Source organism: Notothenia rossii (genome assembly GCF_949606895.1).
Source record: "Notothenia rossii genome assembly, chromosome: 3".
NCBI classification, from domain to species: domain Eukaryota; kingdom Metazoa; phylum Chordata; class Actinopteri; order Perciformes; family Nototheniidae; genus Notothenia; species Notothenia rossii.
Genome location: NC_136901.1, coordinates 80,777,077 through 80,801,454, shown reverse-complemented (window position 1 = coordinate 80,801,454; position 24,378 = coordinate 80,777,077). Strand labels below are relative to the sequence as shown.

The window sequence follows — 24,378 nt, the reverse complement described above, 5'->3', positions numbered from 1 at the left end:
TAAAGATTTTTTGTTTTATATTAGATTTCTTGTTTTATATGTTATGTCTGCACCATGACATCAAGTCAAATTCCTCGTATGTGTGAGCCTACCTGGCAATAAACCTGTTTCTGATTCTGATTCTGACTTCATAACACCAAAGATGGATTGCGGTAAACGCTCAAAAGTGTGGCTCCACTACACTGCTATTAACACTGCCTGTGGCAAGTTAATAGCTTGCCACAGGCATAGCTCAGTTAAAATAAAGCACAGCTATTGTGTAATACATTTGTATTGCATGTATTCTTTTAATTTGTAAAAATGTCAGTTAAAGCTTAAAAGAATAGACATTTTTGTTATCTAAATGTTTGACCTCTTTCTTTTATCATTTTGGAATCGAAACGGGGAATCAATAACAACCGGAATCGATAAGCAGAATCGGAATCGATACATTTCAGACGATACCCATCCCTAAAAATGAATGAATGTAATATTTGTGGCCACAGCGGTAAGGTCTGTTTGATGGTTGGTCGATCAGTCTACCATTTTGTCTAGACTGAAACATCTCAACTATTTCAGTGATTGGCGTGGAATTTTGTCCAGATGATTTTCATGATGCTTAGACAATTAAAACCAGTGGGTTGACATTTAGAATGATTGTGAAATGTCTCAACAACAATCAGGACTTCAATTAAGTATGACCATTCATGCTTAACAACGGAAAAAACACACAGACTTTAGTTTTGCCCTAACATTTGCTCTAGCGTCATCACAAGGTTTACATTTGTAGTTTTGAGTGTTTCTTTAAAATAATTGGATGGGTGTGTGTGTACCCTTGTTTTACAGTAACTCTCCATCTACTGTAGCACCATCAACATATTTTGTGTTCAGTGCTAATTCGCCCGATATTAGTTTAGTATGTTTATGCTACCCTGCTAAACTAGGACAGTAGACATTAGCCAGGGTTGCCAACTCTCACGCATCTGGCGTGTGACACACGCTTTCACTCTCAACCTCACGCTCTCACGCTGCCCAAACTATTCTCACGGCAAAAACAAGATGAACCTGCGATCGTTTTTGGTTGGTTATTTACAATGTTGAGTTGACAGCTGCTCAAGCTGTCGATCCGCTCCCTCCCCGCCCCCACCACTCTTAACAACGTTGACAGACAGCAGAGCAGTGGAAGCCAGTTGGTCAATCCCCGACCCGCATTGCGCATGCGCAGATCTAAGATCCAATAGAAATGATAATTAAGTAAAAGTCTGCTGCTTATTGTTCTACTAGGCCAAAATAGAGTCAAAGAGTATATGAGAGTGAGTGTGTTAATTAATATATTAGGCAGTTTGGAGTAACTCTGTAGATTTGTTTTTATGTGTGTGTGTTTCATGTATAGGCCTCTCACGATAATTAATTTTGCTGGATATATTTTCCCGGAAATTATTGCGATAAACGATAATATTGTCGTCACCGTTGTATGACCATTTTAGACCACTGACATAATGATAATATATAATAATAATTCAAGTACATTCTTTCAAACTGCTAGTCACCTCCTCATGTAAATGACAATTTATCGAGTTCATTTTTATTTATCGTACGATAAGTCAATTAATTTCTTATCGCGACAGGCACACAATAAAACAGTGGAAACAAACATGTGTTTGACTTTCATTAGTGAATGAAACTTTGTGCCCTTTATAGTCTGTGTCCAATATTGTGTATTTGTATATATTGTATATATATCCTATATATATGCTAAGGTCCCGCTGCTGACACGATAGCAGTCATTTAGTGCGCATATGTGTAATTAAACCCATGATATCAAAATCTCACTCCAGCCAGGTACCCAAAGTTGGCAACCCTGCATTAGCTGCTAAACATCAGTTGGTTAGCACAGTTATTAGCATTTAGCACAAAGCACCAATATGCCTAAGAAGCTTTACAGTTTTTATGTACACTCATACTTCATTTTCATTATCCACCAAGAAAGACAAGGACACAGGTTTTTTTTTCTTAAAATAAGATTTTAATATTACTTATTATCATAAAGATATATTTACACACTTTACAGAAATAGAAAATAAAAACACAAAGCTACGCATGAAAGGAAAAATAAAATAAGTACTCCAAGAGCTAAAGCTTATCTTTTATAAATTAGAAACCAAAAGTTCAAATATGTACACAGTATTTCAACCATTTCTGATACACTTGTTTTATTTATTTATTTATGTCATTTATTTTTGCCCAGTTCAACATCAAAACAGAGACAGGGACTGTACATTTGGCCTGGTGAGTAATATGAGCACACACCATTAACAGAACATAAGTTTCAGGAGTAATACATCGTCTTTTAAAATGGTATCTGCTTGAGATCTAGTAACACTGATGCGATGGCGTGTAAGCCTACAGACTCATCCCTCCTCAGATTGTTCTCAATGGAGCTGATCTTGGACACAGTGGTTAGAAGGAGAATGTGTCGCAATCAAGGCAGGAGGGGCCTGTGCTATTCTGGGTGCAGGAAGTCTCATTTTGAGGCTCCAAGATAATGACAGATCTTAGTCATTTCCCATGGGAGATTAAATCTAGTTATCCTTTGGATTGCCCAGCCGGTGGAAATGTGTGAATGCGTTGGATTGAATATCAGCCACTTGATCTTGCAGACACCCACTCTGAAGGCCAACATGATACAGTTTGATGGGCTTAGAGATTCATAAGGTAAAGTCATGGAATGTGTTGCGTGCCAACTCTGTTTCCAATTCTACAATGAGTCAAATGTTTGAGCTCAGTGTCATATTAAAGGAATTGTATCTGGTAGAATGTAGAATGATTTGGAACATAAAAACCTTATGTTTTCCTTTTATCATTTTTCGTGGGGCTTGTGTTTATAGCTATTAGGAAACAGAGATCAATCGCTAAGCTAATATTTTAAAACTTGCTGCTAGCTTATATCTGTCTCCACCTGTCATCCCCACTTTTTACACACTCCCAGCCAAATGCATTTGGACAAAAATAACTAAACACAAAGGGGCAAGTTTTCAGAACAAACATTTCTCTACCAGGAAAACATGCTAACAAGTGCATAGGAACATTACTCAGGCCTTGTGATGGTCACAGAGAAGAGGAACTAGAGAGGAAACATTGAGAGGATAGGAATCGTTTCTCTTGTGTAAGCCTTGCTGGAAAAGACCATTAAGGAAAATGGTTTTGCTCCCCGAGCATAATGTATTGGTTTACCATTTCAATTTGAGCCTGGACGTGCTTGTCCTTCCACACCACAAGGCCCATTAACCTGATGTGCAGGGGAGGGCTGTGGGCTATGATTTAGAAAAAAAGAATGCCTGAAAGCTTTCACGTGTCCACGACATTGTGCTGCAGACTACTTTTCTATTTTGTTACATCCACAAAACATACAGCTTTTCACACTGTATTTAAAAAAGTAAGCTTTGGACAACCAGCTAGACAAGAATCAGACAAAAAAATTGTCACAATACACTGGAAAACCATTCCATACCAAGAGACTCTTGTTTTCAGGGTGTATTTCTCCAGCAGCATAATGGAATAGCAAAAGTGCAGCCTTGCAAACCCAAACAGAGAAGTCTTGGAGCAAAGCCACGTCTATTAGTTGGGACTAGTTGACACCGGAGGCTTTGGATCAGTGGGATATTTGGCTTTTGAATTATTTTTGGAATTAACTAATAACCAGACCAAGATTAAAAAGAGTATTTTACATAAACATAGGTTTGCTCTGGTCTCTGAAAGGGCAGCATGGCTGGTGCAGATGGTGAGGATACATTCATGAAGAACAGTGCGGTTACAGACGTTGCTCGGCTCCGTAACAATAACTTCTGAGATGGGGAAATATTGATTTGAACCCCTTAACATGACCCAGTCTACTTCCAGCATCCAAACTCCAGTGGCTTTGAACTTTTATCCCCAGCTCATATCTTCCTACTATCTTCTCCAATAATACATGAGACATCCTGAGCCAAGCTCTCTCTCTCCCGTGGAGCATTAATGAAATCTACATCTCTGTCTGAGAGGGTATGAAAAAATAATGGTGAAACTGAAATTATTACTCCTCACAGTGCCCAAGGATTTAATACATTTTTAATCAAGGTGATCTTGGCTGGGTGGATTACCACTGTGATTTAAGATGCTCTCTTAATAAAAGCTTCTCAAGCTGGGGCTGAGAAGACTCCACTTTTTATTATAATATTTGCATGAGACATGGCGAGAGGGAAAGGTGTTTGAAATATCTAGGTTAACCTGCCAGTTGCTTGAAACAGGAGTGTGTGCTGATTGGATCGCAGCGGACAGAATTTCAACTAATATCTTAGTTAAAAAAAACAACTCGGAAGTTGCTCCGGCACACCTAACACACAAAGAACGATGGTGGCCGCTCTACAGGTTACAGTCCTAATATGTTACAATGTTAACACACTGAATCAGCGGGTTTGAGGATTGGACAAGGGGGAAGGGTGTGGTTTCAGTCTAAGCCAATTTAACAATGAGCTCAGACTAAGTGGCCCCGGCCAGCCTTGGGGAGATCCATCTGAGAAAGATTAACTCCAGGATTTAATGAGCGTAATGATCAAAGCCACGACCACCTGTGCAGACTAGAAAGGCAACTGTACCCAACATAATGTAGGGAAAGGATGATGACTAGAAACGACTGAATCTGGATACATGGCTATATTGTTGAATACATAGGGGGAGAGTAAGGAAATATACGAAAATATGCTCATACAGTATATGCTTTTAATGTACTGTATGTTTGTGTTTTGTTAAATAAATGCACAAAATAGACTGCTCTAGTACAAGCTTCTATCACAGCACCCTGAGAAAAAAGAAATACAACTACTTAAACACAGGAATAAACCTAAACAGTAATATATTCCAGTATGATGGAAAGGCATAGCATTTCGTTTGTGAAAGATTTCGGTCAAAGGGTTAAACCAGCCTTATGCTGAATATTAAAACAGCCAGAGCACTAATGGTAGGCTGATCGTGGTGGAATATTAACTGAGCTGATATTAGCTGTTTCTTCTCCTTCCTTTTTTTGGGTCTAATTAACTGTCCTCCTTGCTAACATTGTCTCACGTGGGATTTCTGTTTGCAGAAATGTAAAATGCATAATGTGTCAGTGTATTGAGACTTTAAACAAGAGGTAATGTGTTTCTCCCTAACCTTTTATTCCTTAGTTTCTGGCAGCATTGTGGAGAAGGTTATCATTTGGCACTTCATTAAAAGGCAAGGCAGCCCGTCGGTGGAGCAGACTTCCCCTGCCAGTTAACAGTCGTGAAGAGCAGCCGCGCAGGGCAGCAGTGTGGGGAGAAGGCTGGGGGTTGGGCACAGGATTGGGATATGGGGTCAAAAGACTCATCCAAGGTGGGCTATGTTACAGTAACCTTGAGCGTGTCAGTAAACCCCCCAAGGTGTTAATGAGAAACACCAAAATAGCTTTGGATTAAGAATCTCCTAAATGAAGGAACTATTTAATGGATTGTATGACAATAGGTGCTCTCTTTCAGTCCAATCTACATGTAGAATGTGTTAGGAGGTACAAAGCACTATTAAAAATGATCTTTAAGCGATTAATATAGTGTCATCAAATGTCCTCCAATTTCAACTTTGAATTCCTTCTTGCAGCAGACATCCAGAGAACAATAAGTGAACCTACTATTGTCAACTATTAAACGGACCCTGCCCTTCCACATAACCAGCGCCCTCTGCCACTAGTAAAGCTGTTAAGTAGCTACACAGCAATGAAATCTGCGGCTGAAGTAACCTTGGATCTGAGGGATGGGAATAACACACCGTGGAGAAATGACAGATGCTTTAAGACTCAGATTGTTTTGACCGGGCTCCCTCTCCACCACATGTCATGCAAAGTGTGTGAGACACTCTATGATTGAGATCTATTAAGCAAATTATAGAAAATGTGAAAAAAAAAAAAAAAAACACTTGGGAGAAGACAGAGATAGATAAGTAGCGAGGGAGTGAGAGTAAGAGAAAGAGGGAGACAGAGAAATAGAGTCTGATAGCTCGGGCTCCATACCCCCCCCCCAACCCCCTTTCCCTGCCCCCCAAATCCTCCTAGAGCTGAGGGTGAGCGGCTTGTCCTGATTTTTTTGTGGACAGAGTTGCTTGAAGAACCAGCAGGTGCTATGGACATCACTCTTCAGGCTGGGCAAGCGTAGGCCCTTCATTGCAAGGCCCCCCAAGGCAAAGGAAGAGCATAGAAATCAGAACCTGGGGGAGGGCGCTCAAAGCAGTGCCTGCAAAACAGGAACAAAAACACAGAGAAAAAGCCATCAGCATGTGTTTATCTTTTTGCTTCCTAACAATCATTTCTTTTCTTAAGACATTTTTATTTCCTTTCCTAGAAGCACGCCCCTCAGGGAGTTTCTACCAGAGCTCTCAATGTGTTTTATGTTATCTTGCAAAAACTAGAAACAAGTTAAGAAAAGGTTATCACAGACATGTTCCAGACAGATTGCATGGTGTTGATTGGAAAATGCGACAGGGAGTAAGAAAAACAATTGTATATCTCGCCGTTAAAGCACAAGCACCCCGCTATGCTACGCTAGGGGCGTTGGATCATTCCTTAACAATGAGGAAATCTTTGATCTCCCTTCGCCTTTAATCTGCCCTTGTTCTGTGATCATTTCCCGAGATTGCAGATGTGTAGTACAAGTACGCTTTGTTGCATGACAACAACATTCATTCACTGATAAGCGTCTGCTCTTGTTTCAAGTTGGCATATTTCTGCGTTCATGTAATGCCCCGAGAACTGATGTTCCGTGTGTCTAATCTCCATCGAGACGTTGTTTGTTGTCGTCTTTGTGCTTTTTCGGTCTACGGAATGATGTCAGTGCAGCAGCTCCTTGAAGTCACACTACATAACAGAGTGAATGTATGGAAAGAGATGCAGACCTGCTCTATATTGTTTTGATGAAAGACTTGTGCACTGAGCTTACGCACACTCGGGGTTCTCAAGGGGTTTTCATAAATTGCCTGCGGCTCTAAATCTGTAATATCGTCTTTTAGACAGGCACAGCTTAGATCCAAGAGTCCTTATAGCGCGTTCGAAACTGAGTCTACTGGGACGCACAAAGAGGATGACCTGGGTCACCATCGTTCTTCTCTCGCATCTGGAATATGTAATGATGAAAAGTCAAGCTTTGCCTCAGGTGTCTAAGAAAATAAGAGATGAGCTGCTCTTGACACTGAAAAGGGGGAATGTAGCTAAACAGCATAGACTCAGTGGACAGACACTGTGAAGTTAATCATTGGTCTTAAAGTCTACTTCAGCAGCGCAGTAATTACACTCAGGATAATAATGACATCCACATACAGTCTGTCTGCCTGAGTCTCACCAGCTCTCTGCTGGATGTCTCCTAGCTTTGATCAAACACAATGCATCTCCAGCTGCTTCCAGAAGGTGTTTTTCCCATCATCAGCACAAACTGAAGAAGAGCGAAGGAAACACGAGGAAGAACAAAGGCTTTAAAATCCTTCTGTTGGGTAGGTTGATGCCAGATGAGAATGAATTCCTTCCGTCATTATACATCATACTGAGGCATAAAGAACAAACTGGGACTAAACTGTGAAGAAGTGTATTCCTTGGATCATTTACTGTGTGACTCTTGGTAGTGTTACCTCTAAACCGCTGCTAAAGGACAGCTTGATTCCCACTGAGGTCACGTCGGGGTAAATTAGCATGGTATGTGAAAAAGCTCTTGAATGAGCTGAACTATGAACTTCACAAGAATGAGAGGAGCCGAGTGGGAAGCAGACAAAAAAAGGAAATCTTGAGCGTGTTGTGGTTTAAGAGGTGTTTGCAAAGACAGCATTGTGACTCACTGAGCCGTTCACTTTTACTGAGCTTCACAACTTCCTGAAGCTCCCCGTATTTGTGGCCAGCATTCTGGCACCAAACACTCCAAGCTCTGAATACTCCACTAGCAGAGAGGATTCTCACATTTTATTGGCAGACCCAGGAAAGTTGGAGGACTCACGTTGTCCTTCAAGGGTAGACTTCCCTGACTCTGTTCTTACCCATTGTTTTCACTTTTGTGCTAAGCCTCGAAAGCCCCTTATTGATAAAAGGAGTACAAAAAAATAATGATAGAGAATTCGCTATAGATTGTAAAACCTGCTTTAGAGAAAGGAGCTTCCAATCTTCTATAGCTTTGGTCTCTTTTCCTCAAAACTGATTAACCATGCCTTGACACTCTCTGGCTGCAGCCTCCTCTCACTATGGCTTTAATTTATGGCGACCCTCTGCAGGTCAGTGTTGTATAGTCGGCACCTCCTGCAGGGATATTGTGTCTTGCTGGGTTTCCCTGTCTCTCACAGCGTCTGGGAGAAACTTATGAATGGGTCTCGCCCTTCTTAATGCAAGTTCGTACTGCTCTTGTTCAATTCACAGATATGCTACCATCTGCATGGAGAGTTTTCTTCTTTATACACTGTGTACATTTGATCATCTTGTTTGATTAGTGATTTAGTTTCTCAATGAAGCTTGATCTGTTTTTCTATAAATACAGAGCGTTTGTTTAGGTTCCGAAAAGAAAACTATACTTTGAAAAAGTGATTAGTCAAATATTGTCTCTGATTTTGGATGAAAGAGTTTTCACCCAAAGGCTTGTTTTACTTCACAGCAAGTTAAACATTATTTCACGGAAAAAGCACCGCCGCCATGAAACCCAACTCTTAAAAGTGTTATCTTTGGTAAAAGGGTTTAATTTACTTAATGAGATGGAGAGAAAAGAGTTATGCTAGCTGAATTGACTCAAAGCTTGGGTTTCTAAGTATAACTGTCTCCCACATGAGGAAATAAATGCCTTAAAAACAAACCCTGTACTACTAAGGCATGCAGCTAGGCTAAAGTTCAGTAATCTGTTAAGACATGCACTTATTCTCAATGCCAACAAAAACATCCATTTGTTGGAGTTGAGTTTGGCTGCTGAGTTCCCAGTGTTCCTGTAAGAGTTTCCCTTTCGTCACTGAAACTACTGATTCTGCCAACAAAGTATTTTAAGACTCAACAGCTAGACCACTTAAAAATGTATTTTTGAAATTGCTTCCTCACTAGTCAGCAGATATGATATGATTTGATATTTCGCAAAGTGCTTTGGCTCATATTCCCTCGAGAAACAAGTAGCTCTGACTTGACAGAAAGTTGGTCAAATGTAGGAGAGAATAGCACAGTTTTTTACGAGAATCCACTTTTACTGACCGTATAATCACAGGTTTGATTGCATGCTTTGCCAGACTAAACCTAACGAGCGTCTATTCACCTCTGACTGCTATAAACTCACCTTGCTCTAGAACGGCATGGGCCCCTTGTGGGAAAGACGTGGCCGTGGGCGTCTCCTCTTCCAGCCGGCTGGTCTGTGGCTCTGGCCGCCCCTCGCAGAGTTTTGCTGGACAATTTTTCTGACTGTGGCCGCCTGTTGCAGCCCTCTGCCATGTTCTGTGGAGGCCATGGGACCTGGAAGACACACACAGAGGAGAGAGCAATTAGATAACCTCGCCAGAAAATGGCATTTCACAGCCTCTTCTCACCCAGAGTATCACATTTTGATTATCTGCTTAGTCCATCAGTGCCAACGGAAAATGTGTAGCAAAATCCAAAGAGGGATCACAGTGGTAATGGATGAGGAAACAAGAGACATGTATAGATAAGTGTGAGAGTGTGTGTGTGGGCCTCTTTAAGCCCACCCAGCATTGTAGTTCATCAAGTCAGCGCGGTGGAACCCAAGCCAAGCAGATAGACGGGGAAACCGAAACCCTCGTGTCTCATGTCTCTATCACTATCAAGATTACAAACGCCGCCCAGCAACAGACCTCGCGGAGGTGCATCCTGTCGCAGTGTTTGATCCGAGATTAGAGATGAGTTTAATAACGCTGCGTCTGTGTGAGAATGTTTGTGAATGTTAGGTGGTGTGTGAGTACATGTGTGTTTGGGAACGATCCCAGATGTTCTCAGTCATCTCTCAATAAGTGTGGCCTGATCCCTCTAAGCCCCTCTTTTCCAAATGGTTTGGTCCACCTTAAGTATCTCTATGAACTCTTAACCTATTGCAAACTGAAAGACCTGCTCGTGGAAATACAGATATTCTTCCAGATTGTTTCACAGTAATCTCAACTTGTAATCGGATATTTAATGTGGGTGATCTTTCACACTGAAGCCAGTTATTAAGTCCAATAAAAATGGAGGAAAAGCAGAGTTGGGCTTTTATTATGGCATGTTAAAGTAATTGAATATCCCAGTGGCCATTTCTTTGTATGCATTACTTACAGTGACGCAACAGTTAAATGACCATGTATAAAGGTAACCTGTATCCATCTCATAAAGAATGTAAGTTAATGGAAGTGTGTAGATGTGATAAAAGTGGTATTCTATCTTTTTAGCAGGTGATGCTAGTTTGAAGGAATCACAAGAGACAAATTACAATTCAATTGAAGCAAAGAAATTCTGATTTCTAGTCCAAAGTATGGGTTCAAATCCTAAATACTGGATTCTAACTTACCCATAATGCCAACCAAGCCTCTTAAATAACCACTTCTCAAATGCCACGACTCTAGTTTGTAATAGGCATATTCAGTGTTGAAACCAAGCCCAGATAACCCTTTAACACAAAATTATTATTTCTTCAAATAACTTAATAGGTCAAATTAATGGAAAATCGCTTTGAGCACGCCTTCTACATTTCTAAAGCTTCTTCAGAGCCAAACTAACCCTCTTCCCGCCAAAGAAAATACACATTTCTGTTGGCCATTTCCCCTTCAAAAAGCAGATTGACATCACTCACATGGGGTCATGACATTCCTGTCCCCTTTCCTCAGAGACACGGTTACCATTTTTAGAATTCCCGACAGATTCACCTTAGTCCAGTTTATGAGGGCTCGGGTGAGTACATGGCTTAAGATAAGTCAACTAGTCAATTGTAGAGGTTGGGAAAAGCGGCAAGTATACTGAGGAAGGCACTTAAGCAGCTTACAAAAGCCATGATGATCCCTAGTTCCGTACCATTGGTTTCATCCGTCAGTGTCTATGCTGTTATATGAACAATGCACAGCAGACAACTGTCTCTACTGCATTCAAAACACTCTCCTTTAATAGCAAAGATCAACATGTTTGAATTGAGGGCAGCTTTCTTCAAGAGGAGAATTCAAAAACACCATTAGGAAGCAAAGTCTCTCTCCAGCCTCTCTTAATTATTGACCTTCAGCTCTGGCATTTTGAAAACCTTTTTGAAAGAACAACTCTCAGTAGAGAAAGAGGAAAAATACAAGTGCTTCCAGCTTTTAGGTTTAAATAACGGCGAACTGCATGACTGAGCTAGACAGCTTGCTGAATGTTTTCAATGTATATCCCTGAAATGCCAGACATCTCAAGTTCCACATCCACACTAAGCTTCTTCCGCAAGCACATTACACACCATATTTGTGGGTGAACAGTGGGCTAATTCATTTGCAGCAGGGAAAGACTGTGTTGCATATTTCCGCATCTAAAGCCCATCTTGCCCCGAGGAGCACTAATCTGTGCATTATCCTTTTGTTATTGCTCCAGATACACTGTGAATGAGGGACTTTGACATATTCTGAAGGCTTTCAGCTCATTTCTTTCAAATCCAGGGGGTTCAATGTGAAAACACTGTGTTGAGTGTTATGGGGGGGCCTTCTTCTTCTTTCTGCTGAAACGAAGCCAGCATTAGAACACACAGAAACTCAAGACTGCAGTCTTCTGTATTTAAGGTGCCATAACTGTATGCTCGAAAACAATCTAGTTTGTACGCAGTATTACGTCTTAAGTTGTGTAAGATGATTCAAATGGTCCAATTTGATTGTGTTGTGTAAAGCCTGAATGTGGTCAAACAGACATTACTTATTCACATTTTCAGATTATTTTCAAAAATAGTTTTAGATTTGGTTATATAAATGGAAAAGTGCCAGAAGCAATTCATTGCAAAATAACAGAGAGAAGGTGAAATCCTCCATGAGCTCTAGGGCTGAAAGTCGTTGAGTTGGATTGTCCACCAGTGACCCCTAAGTAGACTTGAACATTCTTAACGTTTAGCTGTAATTCTTTTTACAGCAAGTGGCTAGATCTTTGAAAATATTGTTCGCTCAACAATATAATAATAAACACATTGTTGGTAGGCTATACATATGGATGGTGATGAAGCAGTAAAAAAGACTCCATTACAAAGCATGGTAACCACGTCTGACGAGCACTGTTTAAAACATACTGACACATAAATGTCTCACAGTTATACCTGCTGTAGCTACAGTGCTACACATCTCGTGACTGCAGCTGATGTTTGAGCGATGGCTAGTTTAGGAGTGGCTATGCATACTCCAGCTCACTGCAACGGCTCACACAACTCGTGCTGTTTCTCCCACACGGTGGCTCAGGCTGTCATAACCCAGGTCCATAATGAGACAATTTAGATGTCTCCTGCCATAGCAAGCTGTCAGCTGCTGCTCTGTGGTTGGAAGGGAGAACATCTCATGATTCTCCTGACAAATCTCAACCCATCCAATCTGGCTACAGGATAGAAAAGTGTAATGAAAGCTGTTAAAAATAAGCCGGGCCCCAGTGATAACACTGGCAGTATAGATTAACCCCTGCAGCCTGTAGGAAAGCATCTCAGCGTGACAGACATGACATATAGCAACAGCTAGCTTCTACCCATCTGTAGAGGAGCTCGTATAGATGAAATGTGGCAGCGTCTGTTGCATCTGGATAATACCATTTGATTGTTTTCATGGCAGGTTTATCATTGGTTAATGCAGAGTTCATCTCTGTAAACAAAGATATCTCCTCTATCTTATTGCTCTGGAATTGGTTCCAGTCTCTATAGTATCCCATTTGATCTTTTCCCATGAGAGGTTCCCATGTTTATGTTCTGCTGGTCAAACCGTAAAATTGCAGGATAACATTTGTCTTACAACAACACGTGTGTTATCTATTGCTGATGATCTTGGAACCCCTGCTTTTGCCCTTTTCCTACAAATCTCAACACTTCTTCCCCCACTTGGTAATTCCCTAATTAAAGTTTAATAAAGGTGGAATTTCAGGAATGCTGGTTATTACTTATACCCTCTGCCGTCTCCTTAAGAAGGATAGGGTTGAAGAGAAGACTGTAGAAGTGGTCAGGCAGAGAGGAGAATATTTGACAGTGTCACACACTGGCCAGTCTCCAGACTAAAGATGAATAGCTGGTTGGCTGCTCCCTGATTCTCCGCCCTAGATTCACAAGCACCTCCTGAGGTGATATTTGTTATGTTGTGTTTTTTAAATGGCCGGCTCTCCGTCTTATTAAGGCCCGGCGGGAAGCGGGAAACTGACAGCTTATCCCTGTTGGTGCTGCAAAGAGTCCATCAGTGGAGCCTGGAGAGTTATACATCTTCCAGCACTTGTCCGTCCAGTCAGAGAAGAGAAATGGCTGTCCTCTGGTTTAATGCCAAGTTCATCAACTGGCCCCTCGGCTGGCAGTAGCAGACAGTACATCACAGCGCTGTGTATCAATGCAGCAACGCAGGCAGCATGGCAAATGGGCCGTAGCTGCTTATTAATAGTTGTAAAGCTGATTTGTGTTTATTGGCGGCCAAAACAACCACATAACAAATGTCTGCGCTTGTAAATGCAACCACAGAGGAAAGGGTATTTGTGCCACTATGACACAAGAGACTAAGTGATACAAGTCTGTGAGTATAAATGTAGCAACAAGTAGCCTACGTTTAGGAACTCTTTCATCAATGTAGACATGTAGTCAAGCATGGCCACCAAAATGTAATCCTTGCTGTGTTACATTTTCTCTGTGTCAGCGCAAATTGAATTTTATTGTCCTCTTGATTCGTATCTGTTTGTTTACTTGTCTTGCTCATCACTCACGGTCACACTGATTATGAATCAATTGTGTGCAATCTCATTGATCCGTTTTTTCAGCTGGGTGAGTGTCTCAAAACATTTCATCTCTCTTCTTGTTTCTTTACTGTCCCGCTATCACTTGTCTGACAACTCTGCGCCATAAATCTTGCTCACTGTGGTTTGTTGCGATGACGGGAATGAGTTGGCACTGAAATAAAAAGAGTGAAGCCCCACTGTATGATTTTACAAACAAAAATTGCATCCAAAAACCTAAATAATCATAGCTGGGTTTCCTTCATAGGTCACTATAATGTTTTGAGACGTACTAGCTGCATAGTTGGTTTACCACTTCGGTGTAGAGTAAAATATCCTAACAACTGTTAAATGGATTGACATGAAACAAACATTCATTATCCCCAGAGGGTACATTTGACTGATTTCAGCGTTTACTTTACAACATCAACACCACCGTTAACATTGATTTGGTCTTAACATTCAACCTAGCGCCATGATTGGTTTCAAGTTTAATTTGTCCATTCCTTCCCTTTATGAACAAAAACCTAAGCCAATATTTTCCCATCATCCTCAGCTGTACTTTCTGTTAATAGGTAAATGTAAACATGCTTTACAAAAACGCTGAATGCTTTTTACATTATACCTGCCAAACATCTGCATGTTAGACTTTTCCTAGTGAGTGTGTTTTGATTCAACAACATTAATCATCAATTAAAAACACCAGCTATTATTCATGTAGGATACTACCATCACAGCGCCAGTTGTTGTGCAAAATAAAATAGAGTATTTAATGTTTTATTAAACTATAAGTCAATACACTCCAGTTACGTTTGGGACTATTCCCACACCATAAACACTATAAATAATAAAGCATTCCATAACATTTCCCTATGTAATAATAGATTGGGTTTCTATTGCAAAAACAAACCAAGGACAGCATTATGTGTGTCTATATGGGAGGTAGTTGTAGCTCATTATGTGTTTGTGTAATCCTTATGGGTAACAGAGCAATATTTGTGTTGGTGTTGGAGAGGAAGAATAAATACCCTTGTGTGTGTAGCCATGGTTATTACCATGACGTTGGAGGAGCCAGCCTGCTGTCTCCATCGTGTGCCTCCCTACTTCATTCACTAAAAGTAGCTTAGCTAATGAATCCCTTCATGCCATCACCACAGACATACTAACCCACACAGCCAGACAGACATGTCATTGGCAAAGATGCTTCCCTCTGCATAAGCACATTAGGGGATCAGGATTATTTAGCCATGGATGAGATGTGTTAATTGTGCCAGATACAAGTCAATCATTCTTTTAACCTACAATAAGCCTCAGCACTGCTACAGCATCATACTGGGGATTTGCTCGCTGCCTGATAGCTGAACACATTCATCCTGCACATATGGAACGGTGCCTAACTAAGGAGGCAATCCCTCGTTGTTCAGCTTTCACAATCCAACATTTAGTGTCGGAAATGCTGCTTATCGCATGCCTACCAGTAAGTCTGGGCCTTGGCAGAAACTGGTACCAATTGCATGCCGACTTTCAGACCACGTTACCATGGCAGCCACCATGAAAGGCGCTCAGTTTAGAGCAAAAAAGAATGACATTGTCAGCTGAAATCGACAAGGTTCTCAATTTACAGATTTCACTGCACAGAGACTGAATCCATGAACAGCCTCTGACTGTGATGTTTTTGAACCTCCCTCTGTGGGTAACCACACTTGGCCTCTGACTGAGTGTTCCTCTCAGGGGGGGGGGGGGTTGTTTTGTTTTGGTCGGCAGCTCTTTCTTTTATTTATGTTGGTAACTGTTTGATATGCAGCATTGTTGTGCCGCGATAATACTGGGCTTGTGGCTGAGTTGAAGGCTTGCTTTGTCTATACAAACTCCAGCGAGGAAACAAAACAGTGCATAAAAAGTTGCTCCACTTACAGCCGTTTTTAATCTTAACCCCTCGTCCAACCTGCTCGGAAAACAACCCCCCACCCTCACTTAAGGTTCCGAACAAATTAAAAAGAAACTGTGCAGCCCTGCAGTTTCTGGCTTTCTGCAGATGTCCCTTTGAGTGAGCCAGCCGCCTGTGAAGTGTGGTGATATATATGCTCCTGAATTAGAGAGTGTATGAAATGATGAGGTGTGAGACTGCGTTCTCTGCTATGATCAGAGCGCTGTGAGTTCAAAGGGTCCAGCAGCAGCAGCATCGAGCAGCTAATAAAGCCACTGACTCCCCTCACCACTTGACTGCCTGTTGGTTTATTCACAATCCCACTCCAGTTGAAGGGGTGAATTTGTGGCTATAAGGTTACTGCAGGTTGGAGCTTACTGATCAGGCAGAGCAAACATCTCACAATTCAGAGGGGAGGTTTATTTTCACAACTTGTATTAAGGAGTGTCAAAACTGCAGAAGAGATGCCTGTGTGGATTTCCACTGTTCAGCAAGCTTCCTTTTTTGCGCATGGCAGGTACAGCAGTCAGGTAGGGCTACCGACGATTGCCCTAATCTCCAGAGATTGCATGTCAAGGGCAAAGGGATCCTCCAACCATCCGTTTCCATGGGCACGCTAATCAGATGGGAAACACAGCCCCCTCCCTCTCCAGTGTCATCGCTCCCCCCATGCTGTGAACCTACATGCAATCTCCCATTTAACGTGGGAGAAACAGAGAGGGATGGAAACGTCACTGCGCCGGGTTCACTGCAGCTTTTAGAGCCCGAGGGGACCATCGTCTCTCCCTATAGCTTATACAGTACTATTAAAGGAAAGAGGCAGCCACATTGCATCAGACTGTGTAACTCCAACCAAACTCAAGATTACAAAACAACAACAGCTAAAGCTTAACTGAAAAGATTAACTCAACAAAGGGTGTCACTATTTGAGATATTGGTGCATATAAGGACAGTGGGAATATATGCAAAATCACATGTACAAGGACAAAACGGTTTAATACATTAAGATGTGTTTAGTTGTTATGCATCTCATCGATCAGTCATCCGAAAATCTCTTAATTAATGTAAAAATGAAAACCTCAGGACCTACATTTTCTCAGTTTGAAACATTTCCTTTGTTATTATTATTAATTCTGAATGCAAAACTACATTTATAACACAACATAACCAAAGCAACTCAGTTCAGCTCAACATAATTGTTTTATTATGGCCTTTTCGAAGTCTGTTAATAGGTTAGTAATATATGACTTTGGAGGTTAAATGCTTTGAAGCGATACTGAAGCAATGAAAATAAACTCTAATCAAACAGTCACACTTATGAAATGTTATCTCATCTCAAAAGGCCAGTCATTCTTGCTGCTTGGGTTGTACGCTTGTTTTGCTTGGACTATTTAAAGAGTCTTCTAAAACAGAAATGTTAACTTAGCATATGGACGGCAGCAAAAAGGCACCTTGGGCTCAAGGTTAGCAATAAAACATAGTAAGCAATTCTGTAACACCTATTTAGGGGAGATATATAATTCATGAGGATTTTTACTGACAGCTTCAGCTGCTGTGCTGAAAGTGAGCTAAAGTTTAGTTTCCATCGGCCCTCTGAGTTGACAAGGTTTTCATCAGCTGTTGGGATAAACTGTTTTCCTGATGCATGTTTATAAATTCCAATATCTTGTTTTGCTCTCCTGTTTTTTACAAACATCTGTTCATGTTCAAGGGGCCCACATAGCAGGGCTTCCCTTCCTGAGTAGAGACAGAGGGACGCAGCGAGGGGCCCTGTCCTGATCCAGGAAACAGGCAGACGAGAGATCCACGCTATTAGTCAGTGGCAGATCATTAGATTGACCAACTTTTAAGCGTGGAACAGTATGTGTGCGATATTCTCCCAGGGAAAGTAACATTTGTGTTCAAAGACGGAGCATTTGTGTTGAATAATGCATGATTTCATAAATGAGTGATTTGTGTGTTGTCACAGAAGGGCCCCAGTTCTGTGGAAGATGTAAGAGATCTTGTATTTTAAAGCTTTTCAATTAAAGGCAAGAACATAAGGTTCCGTGACAGTTTGAAACCTCATGAGGTGCACCACCACGTCCTATAAATCTCTGAGAATAAAGTGACGTGCACATCCTGTTGCCTAAGGCTTGGAGTTTAGGCGGATCCCAGTGGACGCGTCAATAAATGAACCCCAAAGCTACGGAATCCCTCTACACCATCCCTAGCCCCAATCCACACCGCCATCCTCACAGCAAGGCAATCCCTTGTCTGATTCAAACTGCCTAACAACAGCCAGCTGTGCAGCTCTTTTAGCCATACATTATATGAAATCTCTCTGATCCATGAGGGCGCCTATAGAGATTTGACGGTAATAGTGACAAAACCCTAAACCATATTTATTTGGTTCTCAAGAGTAATCATTCCTACTCCTACATTACTGTTTAGCTGCTGTAATTATGAAAGGCTACCACATATGACATCTCTAGAGCAATACACAGAAGTCGTATTTTTCAATTCTGGGTTCCCACAAATTGAGCATGAAAATAATTAAAGCACCTGCATTCCTAAAGACCGCAATATTTATCTTGCGGTCTGGCAGACCGTTAATAAAAATGTCCACTCAGATCTTGATCAGGAATATGATCTGCTGGACTACTGCTGTAAATGTAACACTTAATGTTCAAAAAGAGACTCATAAATCACTTTAATGTTGGTCAGTAGTGAAAACCAGAGCAGTTTTGGAGAATATCTGGCTCTAATTAAGTTGTAAGGAGCGCCCCGGGCCTGAGGATAAGGTCTGGTGATCACATGAGGTCTGGTTAACACAGGACCCCCTTACACCCCCCCATTGCCCCAATCCTTCAGGTTATGCCCTCAAAAGGGGGCCTGGACTGCAACAGACATATATACATAAGGAATCAGAATGGAGTCAGAATTTCATTTACATTTTACAAGGTTTAAGCATGTTTAGCTTCTATACAGCCAACAAGTGTCATCATTCCACATGTGATTTAGTAAAGACAGACTTCATCACCAGCTGTGAGTTTTTAGATGTAGCCGTGACTTCCCCCTCTGTGGAAAGCTTACACAACCTCTGAGCTCCCAGATAGCCTCTCTTCCTGTCCGCCCTTCATTTATTTCTCTGTCCCTTGGCCCGTCTTTTACTCCCACTTTTGCTTTTTTTTCCTTCAATGCATTTGCTCTCAAGGGAAGATCTAAGTGAGTAGATTTATTCATTCAAAGGGTTCTGAATTACATTACAGCAGCCCAGCAGTCACATATGCCAAAGTCTTCAACAGCTGAGCTCTCCAGGGAGTGTTAGCCCAAAGGTTAGCTTATATCCCTACCAAATGAGTTATGATTTTTCACTAAATCTCTTCCTCAACTCCCACCCCCTCCAGAGCAATTTGGAGTGCCATTCACCAAGCTCATGCTGGGTGATATTATACAGATGTGAAGGGTTTATCACAGAGAGTGCTTTTTAAAAACCTCCTCATTCAAACTTACTTACAGCTACAATGAGTTGCTTAGAATAAACCCTACAGGGGAAGGCGCTATGGACAAATATTATATTGCTGTATAGTACATGAGTTTATATCAGAAACTCAAATATTTTGACATAGAAATTGTTATATAAAATCCAGCTTTTTAAATACCTGCCAAATCAAGGAACTTTATCAAAAAATCTGCTTATTCATTTGCAACATCGACCACCACAGTTTAATGCCAACATAATAGGGAGAATGGGAAAACCTACAGTTTTAACGACTTTCGGAACGTGTAAACATTATTCCAAGATGGCTACCCCCAACGCTAACCCTGCAGTCGCAAACAATTGAAACAGCCTAAACTACACTGTACTGTAGCTTCACGTAATTTGAGGCAATTTAGCATCAAATAAACCATACAGTATACAACAAATGAATGAACTTTTAAATTAGCTACATCAAATATTTTCTTTTTAAATAGGGAAGGGTGATGCTGTTGTAAGAAATGCCCTATATATAATATTAAATGGTTGGCTACTGTGTGTGTGTGTGTGTGTGTGTGTGTGTGTGTGTGTGTGTGTGTGTGTGTGTGTGTGTGTGTGTGTGTGTGTGTGTGTGTGTGTGTGTGTGTGTGTGTGTGTGTGTGTGTGTGTGTGTGTGTGTGTGTGTGTGTGTGTGTGTGTGTGTGTGTGTGTGTGTGTGTGTGTGTGTGTGTGTGTGTGTGTGTGTGTGTGTGTGTCGTATGCATCGTATGCAGCATAAACTTCCCTGCTGCTTCAGGCTTCTGGCTCTATTTCGTCGTAATGTTGCATGAAGAGGAAATCCAGGTTCCTCATGAAAGAGATTTCATCTGACCCTCTGTATGTGTGTGTGTTTTTCTGTGACATAAACCCAGGTAGTGCTCAGGATCTCCTTTCCCCTCTACAAATAAAAAAGGAAAAGGCTCTGTGATACTCCATGATCCCGTAATAACCTCTCCTTCCCCTTTTACACACATGTTTGCCCACTGTTCTTATGTTATTCCTGGACATCTGGAAAAGTTTAGCTGTGTTTGTTCTCTCCACAACCGCCATAATCACGTCCACAGGCACAAACACCTTCTTCACATTAGAAAAACCTAGGATTATGATTTAAAGCTTCCTGGCTACGGTTGGTTTACATATATATATATATATAAGTTGCTAACACAATAATCACACCCCGGTTTATGCCCTGAGGAGCCTTAATGAGTGGCTGCATGTACTGTGGCCCTCATTACATTGACCCGTAACACTGGGGTGAGCATGTGAAAGAGGCAAGCTACAGTACGGTATGCATGCATGATGGTGCAGCCAGCCCCAACAATACATCAAAGTTTAATACGGAATAATAGCACTGCTGACAGCTCTCATAAAATCACCCCCTTCCTAAGCAGACGATTCCTCTGCCAGATAATGGCTCTGATCTGGGCCTTGTGCCCTGCTCACACTCACTACTGGCTCACCTGTTCAATCCAGGCCTCACAATTACACCCTCTGTGTGTTTAAGTGTGTGTGTGTGTGCGTGTGTGTGCATGTCTGAGCCAGCTGCTATTGTTTTTATCCTGAGCATCCCTAGGTGAAGATTGTCAGGGTGTTTCCATGATGGGGAAAAAAAGGAAGCTTTGATATCTTTTAAGAGGCTGTGAGACACGAGATGTTTTCAGACTGTTTATATACCAGTCTTAAGAGTTACACAGGGAGGAAGAGTGATCGGCCTCGGGATGAATTATGGATACCACATGTCTAAAGCTGGAGCCCACTCTTGAGCCAGAGTGCTTTTCAAGGATGGGTAATTGAAGTGCGCTGCTACTGTAAAGGATGCTAATATTACCTAGAGAAGGCCACAGCAGCTCTTTTAGTGAACTGAATGAATATTGTAAGTAGCATTAGGTTGTTGAGTTGAATTGCCTGTTGCACTAAGACTTCTTGCTAATATGCAAATGTATCCATAAATACAATCATGCACACTTCCCCACCCTTTATTCAGCTTTATATTAATTGCTTCCTGCAAGTACACACACACACACACACACACACACACACACACACACACACACACACACACACACACACACACACACACACACACACACACACACACACACAAACAAATGCTGTCTCTGTTGCTGTGCATCTTCTTTCTCAGACTCACATGTCCACACACAGATGCCTGAGAAAGAAAGCCCACTGAACTGGAAAAGCGTTTGTCTCAAGATGAAAGGCTTCACACCCACTGCCTACATGCAGAGCCTCTTCCGACACCTTCCCGCGACAGCGCATACTGTAGCAGAGGCTTGTGCTACGCAGACACACTCCAGCTAGCATCCCTCCCCACACCCATCAACGCTGCAACACACTTGCATCCCCTCCTCTTCTTCAATCCCTTTCTCTCTCTTCCTGTATGTCAATGGAGCTCTGGTACTACAGTAGCAGCCGGGGAACAGAGAGGCACATAAGCGGTATGACTTGAACAACGTTGAGAAGGATAAGCTCCCATGAAAGCCTGAGGCACATCAGCCTTGTTTTCCCCGTCGCCGGTGTAGCCCGGTGGGCTCTCAGGCGTGGAACATGCTTAGCCACACGCAGGGCGTGAAAAACGACACTGACCATGATGCTAGATAATTGCTTCCCATTTACTCATGTGCTGTGTGCCTCAGACAAAAATAGCATGTCGCTGAAGCGAATTTGCTGGGAAGCATGGGAACTGTGAGTGCTGTGGCTGTGGATCGATACACAGAGTGGACAGCATCAAGCAGAAAGTCTACACAGCATCTTACAAGCACAGCACCTAGCAACATATAGTCCAACAGCATTCAATAGTATGTAATCCTAGGCCTATATCTTATGATCATACACTATGCTACATCTTATATTACACAGCATCTTTCCCATGTAATACATTTAAACACAGTGTGTCTGTGTGTCTTACCCACTATAGTTAGTGGGTAGGTGATAATCCCAAGAATGGCCCAGACATTTACACAGGCCTAACTGTTGTTTTTTCACACTACAATGTTACCTGCATCACATCTGCAGACTGCCCACCGCTCTCCAAACTAAACCCCCGGCCACATATCTCAGAACCCGTTTCCTCCCACCAGCAATGAGAGAGAATATGCCCTGCCCCTGTATAATTGTCCCGAGTCAATGTTTTTGTTCTAAATATCAGACGTTTTAGATCCACACTGGAATTTATATCTAGTCCAACAATGGCTCCAGAGACCCAGCAGCACTTTACGGAAATGTACTGTGACAAGGCGGCAAGCCCCTCAGGAGACGATCCATCTATCTGGGATCTGTGTTTCCCTCATCGATGCATACAACAATTACAGTGCTCATTATCATCACCACAGGAGGCAAGCACGCATAGGTGCTGTGTTGCCCTGCTGCACAATCACAGTCATGTAATGATTTATATAGCACTTGGGTCAGATGGAATACATCAAGCCATACATAAATCGGAATCACTCCACCTTACAGAACATGTGCCATGCATATCTTACATTTCATAACAGCCACAACAATCACCCATGCATACAGCGTTATTATCACTCAGGCATAGCTCCACACATTCATGTCCATCAACACCAATATTTCCTCTCCAAGTGTTCCAAGCTTTCATCAAGGTGAGGCAGGGAGGAAAATGATCAATCTCAGCTCACATTCAAGTTTAACATAAAAAGCCATGGCAGCACAATAGCAGACAGTATAACCACTGCAGTGCAGTACTGTATACAGCCAGGTGCTGATATTCCTGCCTTTTAGAGCCCACACAAGGCTAACCATGCTGGGTAACTGATCAACTACAGATGCCTGCAAGAGCACAAGGCAAACAGAGAGAGAAATAGAAAGCAGAGCGAGACGCCCGGCGATGAGGCTGAACGCTCCTGTACTCACCAGCACTGGCAGAACACAGCAGAGACACCAAGAGCACAATCACCAGCGTCAGGATCTTCACATTCATTTCTGCACTCCCCTCTGGCTCTCCGCTAGTCACTCGCTGATATACTGTAGTGGTGTGTGTGTGTGTGTGTGTGTGTGTGTGTGGAGGGAGAGGGAGAGAGAGAGCAGCTGAGCGAGCAAGAAAGAGAGAGACTGTTTGCTCTCCTGTGTGTGAGAAGTGAGTGTGTCAGTTTGTGGGAATATGTGTGTGGTGGCTCCCTGGCTGTGGCTGTGTGTTTGTCTAAATGCGTATTTGTATATCAGTGTGTGTGACAGCGCCACTCCAAGACTGAAGGCACGTCTTTATCTGAGCTCTCCCACAGAGGTGTGTGTGTATGTGTGTTTCTTCTTTTCTTCTGTCAGTAAAAAAAACGGCAGCCTGAGCCAAGTTCAGTGGAGCTGTGAATGTGCTGGAAGTCAGCCTGCAGGTCTGTCTTTCCAAGTGTGCGTCCCTCCGTTCGTTTGTATGAGTCTAGTTGGTCATGTGGCTTATGTATCATTGACTCTGTGGGTCAAGGAAAAGCCCCCCTAACCCCACCATCACCCATGCTCTCCACCCCTTTTCAAGCAAACATGCAAGTGCACACGGCAGAGGAAAGAGCAGAGCGGTAGCGAAGGGAGGGAGGGAAGGGAAAAGGGGGGAGGTGGGAGGTGAAGGGTGGGGGAGCATGCAGGTTTATGATAATACCCAAACAGATGCTCTTGTTGAAAACTCTTTGAATTGCAAACAGGGCGGCTTGCCAGGAATCCAGGAATCAAAATACCAGCTTATTAGGGGATGTAGATGAAAGAAGGGAAGGTGTGAGATGAGGTTCATTTTCTCCTGCTTTTGTATCTATGCCAGCTGTAAGGACCTTTCTTCCTCACTATTCTTTCCCTCAGTGGCGCTGAAGGTATAGCTTAAATCACTCTGGTCGTTTGAAGTGAGTGTTTGTGACGCTGTGAGTAACCGCAAGAAAAAACGTATCAGACTCTACCCGATTACATCACTCGCACAATTGGTTCCTCTGCCCCTGAAGTCATTTGTTTTATTTAGCTACAAAGATTATATTCTTTCCACAAACAAAAGCCACAAGAAAACCACCACCCTGCAATGGCTATAAAAATAAGTTG

General features: G+C 42.1%; 2 protein-coding genes across 3 annotated transcripts in view; one reads left to right on the top strand and one right to left on the bottom strand.

Moving 5' to 3' along the window:
- The window catches only part of LOC307031997 (C-C chemokine receptor type 8-like), a 69,087-nt gene that overhangs the window by 8,656 nt on the left and 36,053 nt on the right, over positions 1 to 24,378 (top strand). The gene's annotated exons all lie outside the window — the stretch shown is intronic.
- Positions 1,983 to 23,733, bottom strand: apln (apelin). Its single transcript, XM_079668108.1, has 3 exons — positions 23,221 to 23,733; positions 9,306 to 9,478; positions 1,983 to 6,257 (listed from the first exon to the last, which is right to left on the bottom strand). Exons 1-2 carry the CDS (start codon positions 23,285 to 23,287, stop codon positions 9,312 to 9,314), a joined length of 234 nt encoding a protein of 77 aa, XP_079524234.1. The 5' UTR covers positions 23,288 to 23,733; the 3' UTR covers positions 1,983 to 6,257; positions 9,306 to 9,311.

Bases quoted from the DNA above. Each gene is read 5' to 3' on its own strand.
- apln (XM_079668108.1), bottom strand. From the start codon at position 23,287: ATGAATGTGAAGATCCTGACGCTGGTGATTGTGCTCTTGGTGTCTCTG. The intron at 9,479-23,220 runs GTGAGTACAGGA...TGTGTCTTCCAG, and splicing joins GCTGTGTTCTGCCAGTGCTG to GTCCCATGGCCTCCACAGAA.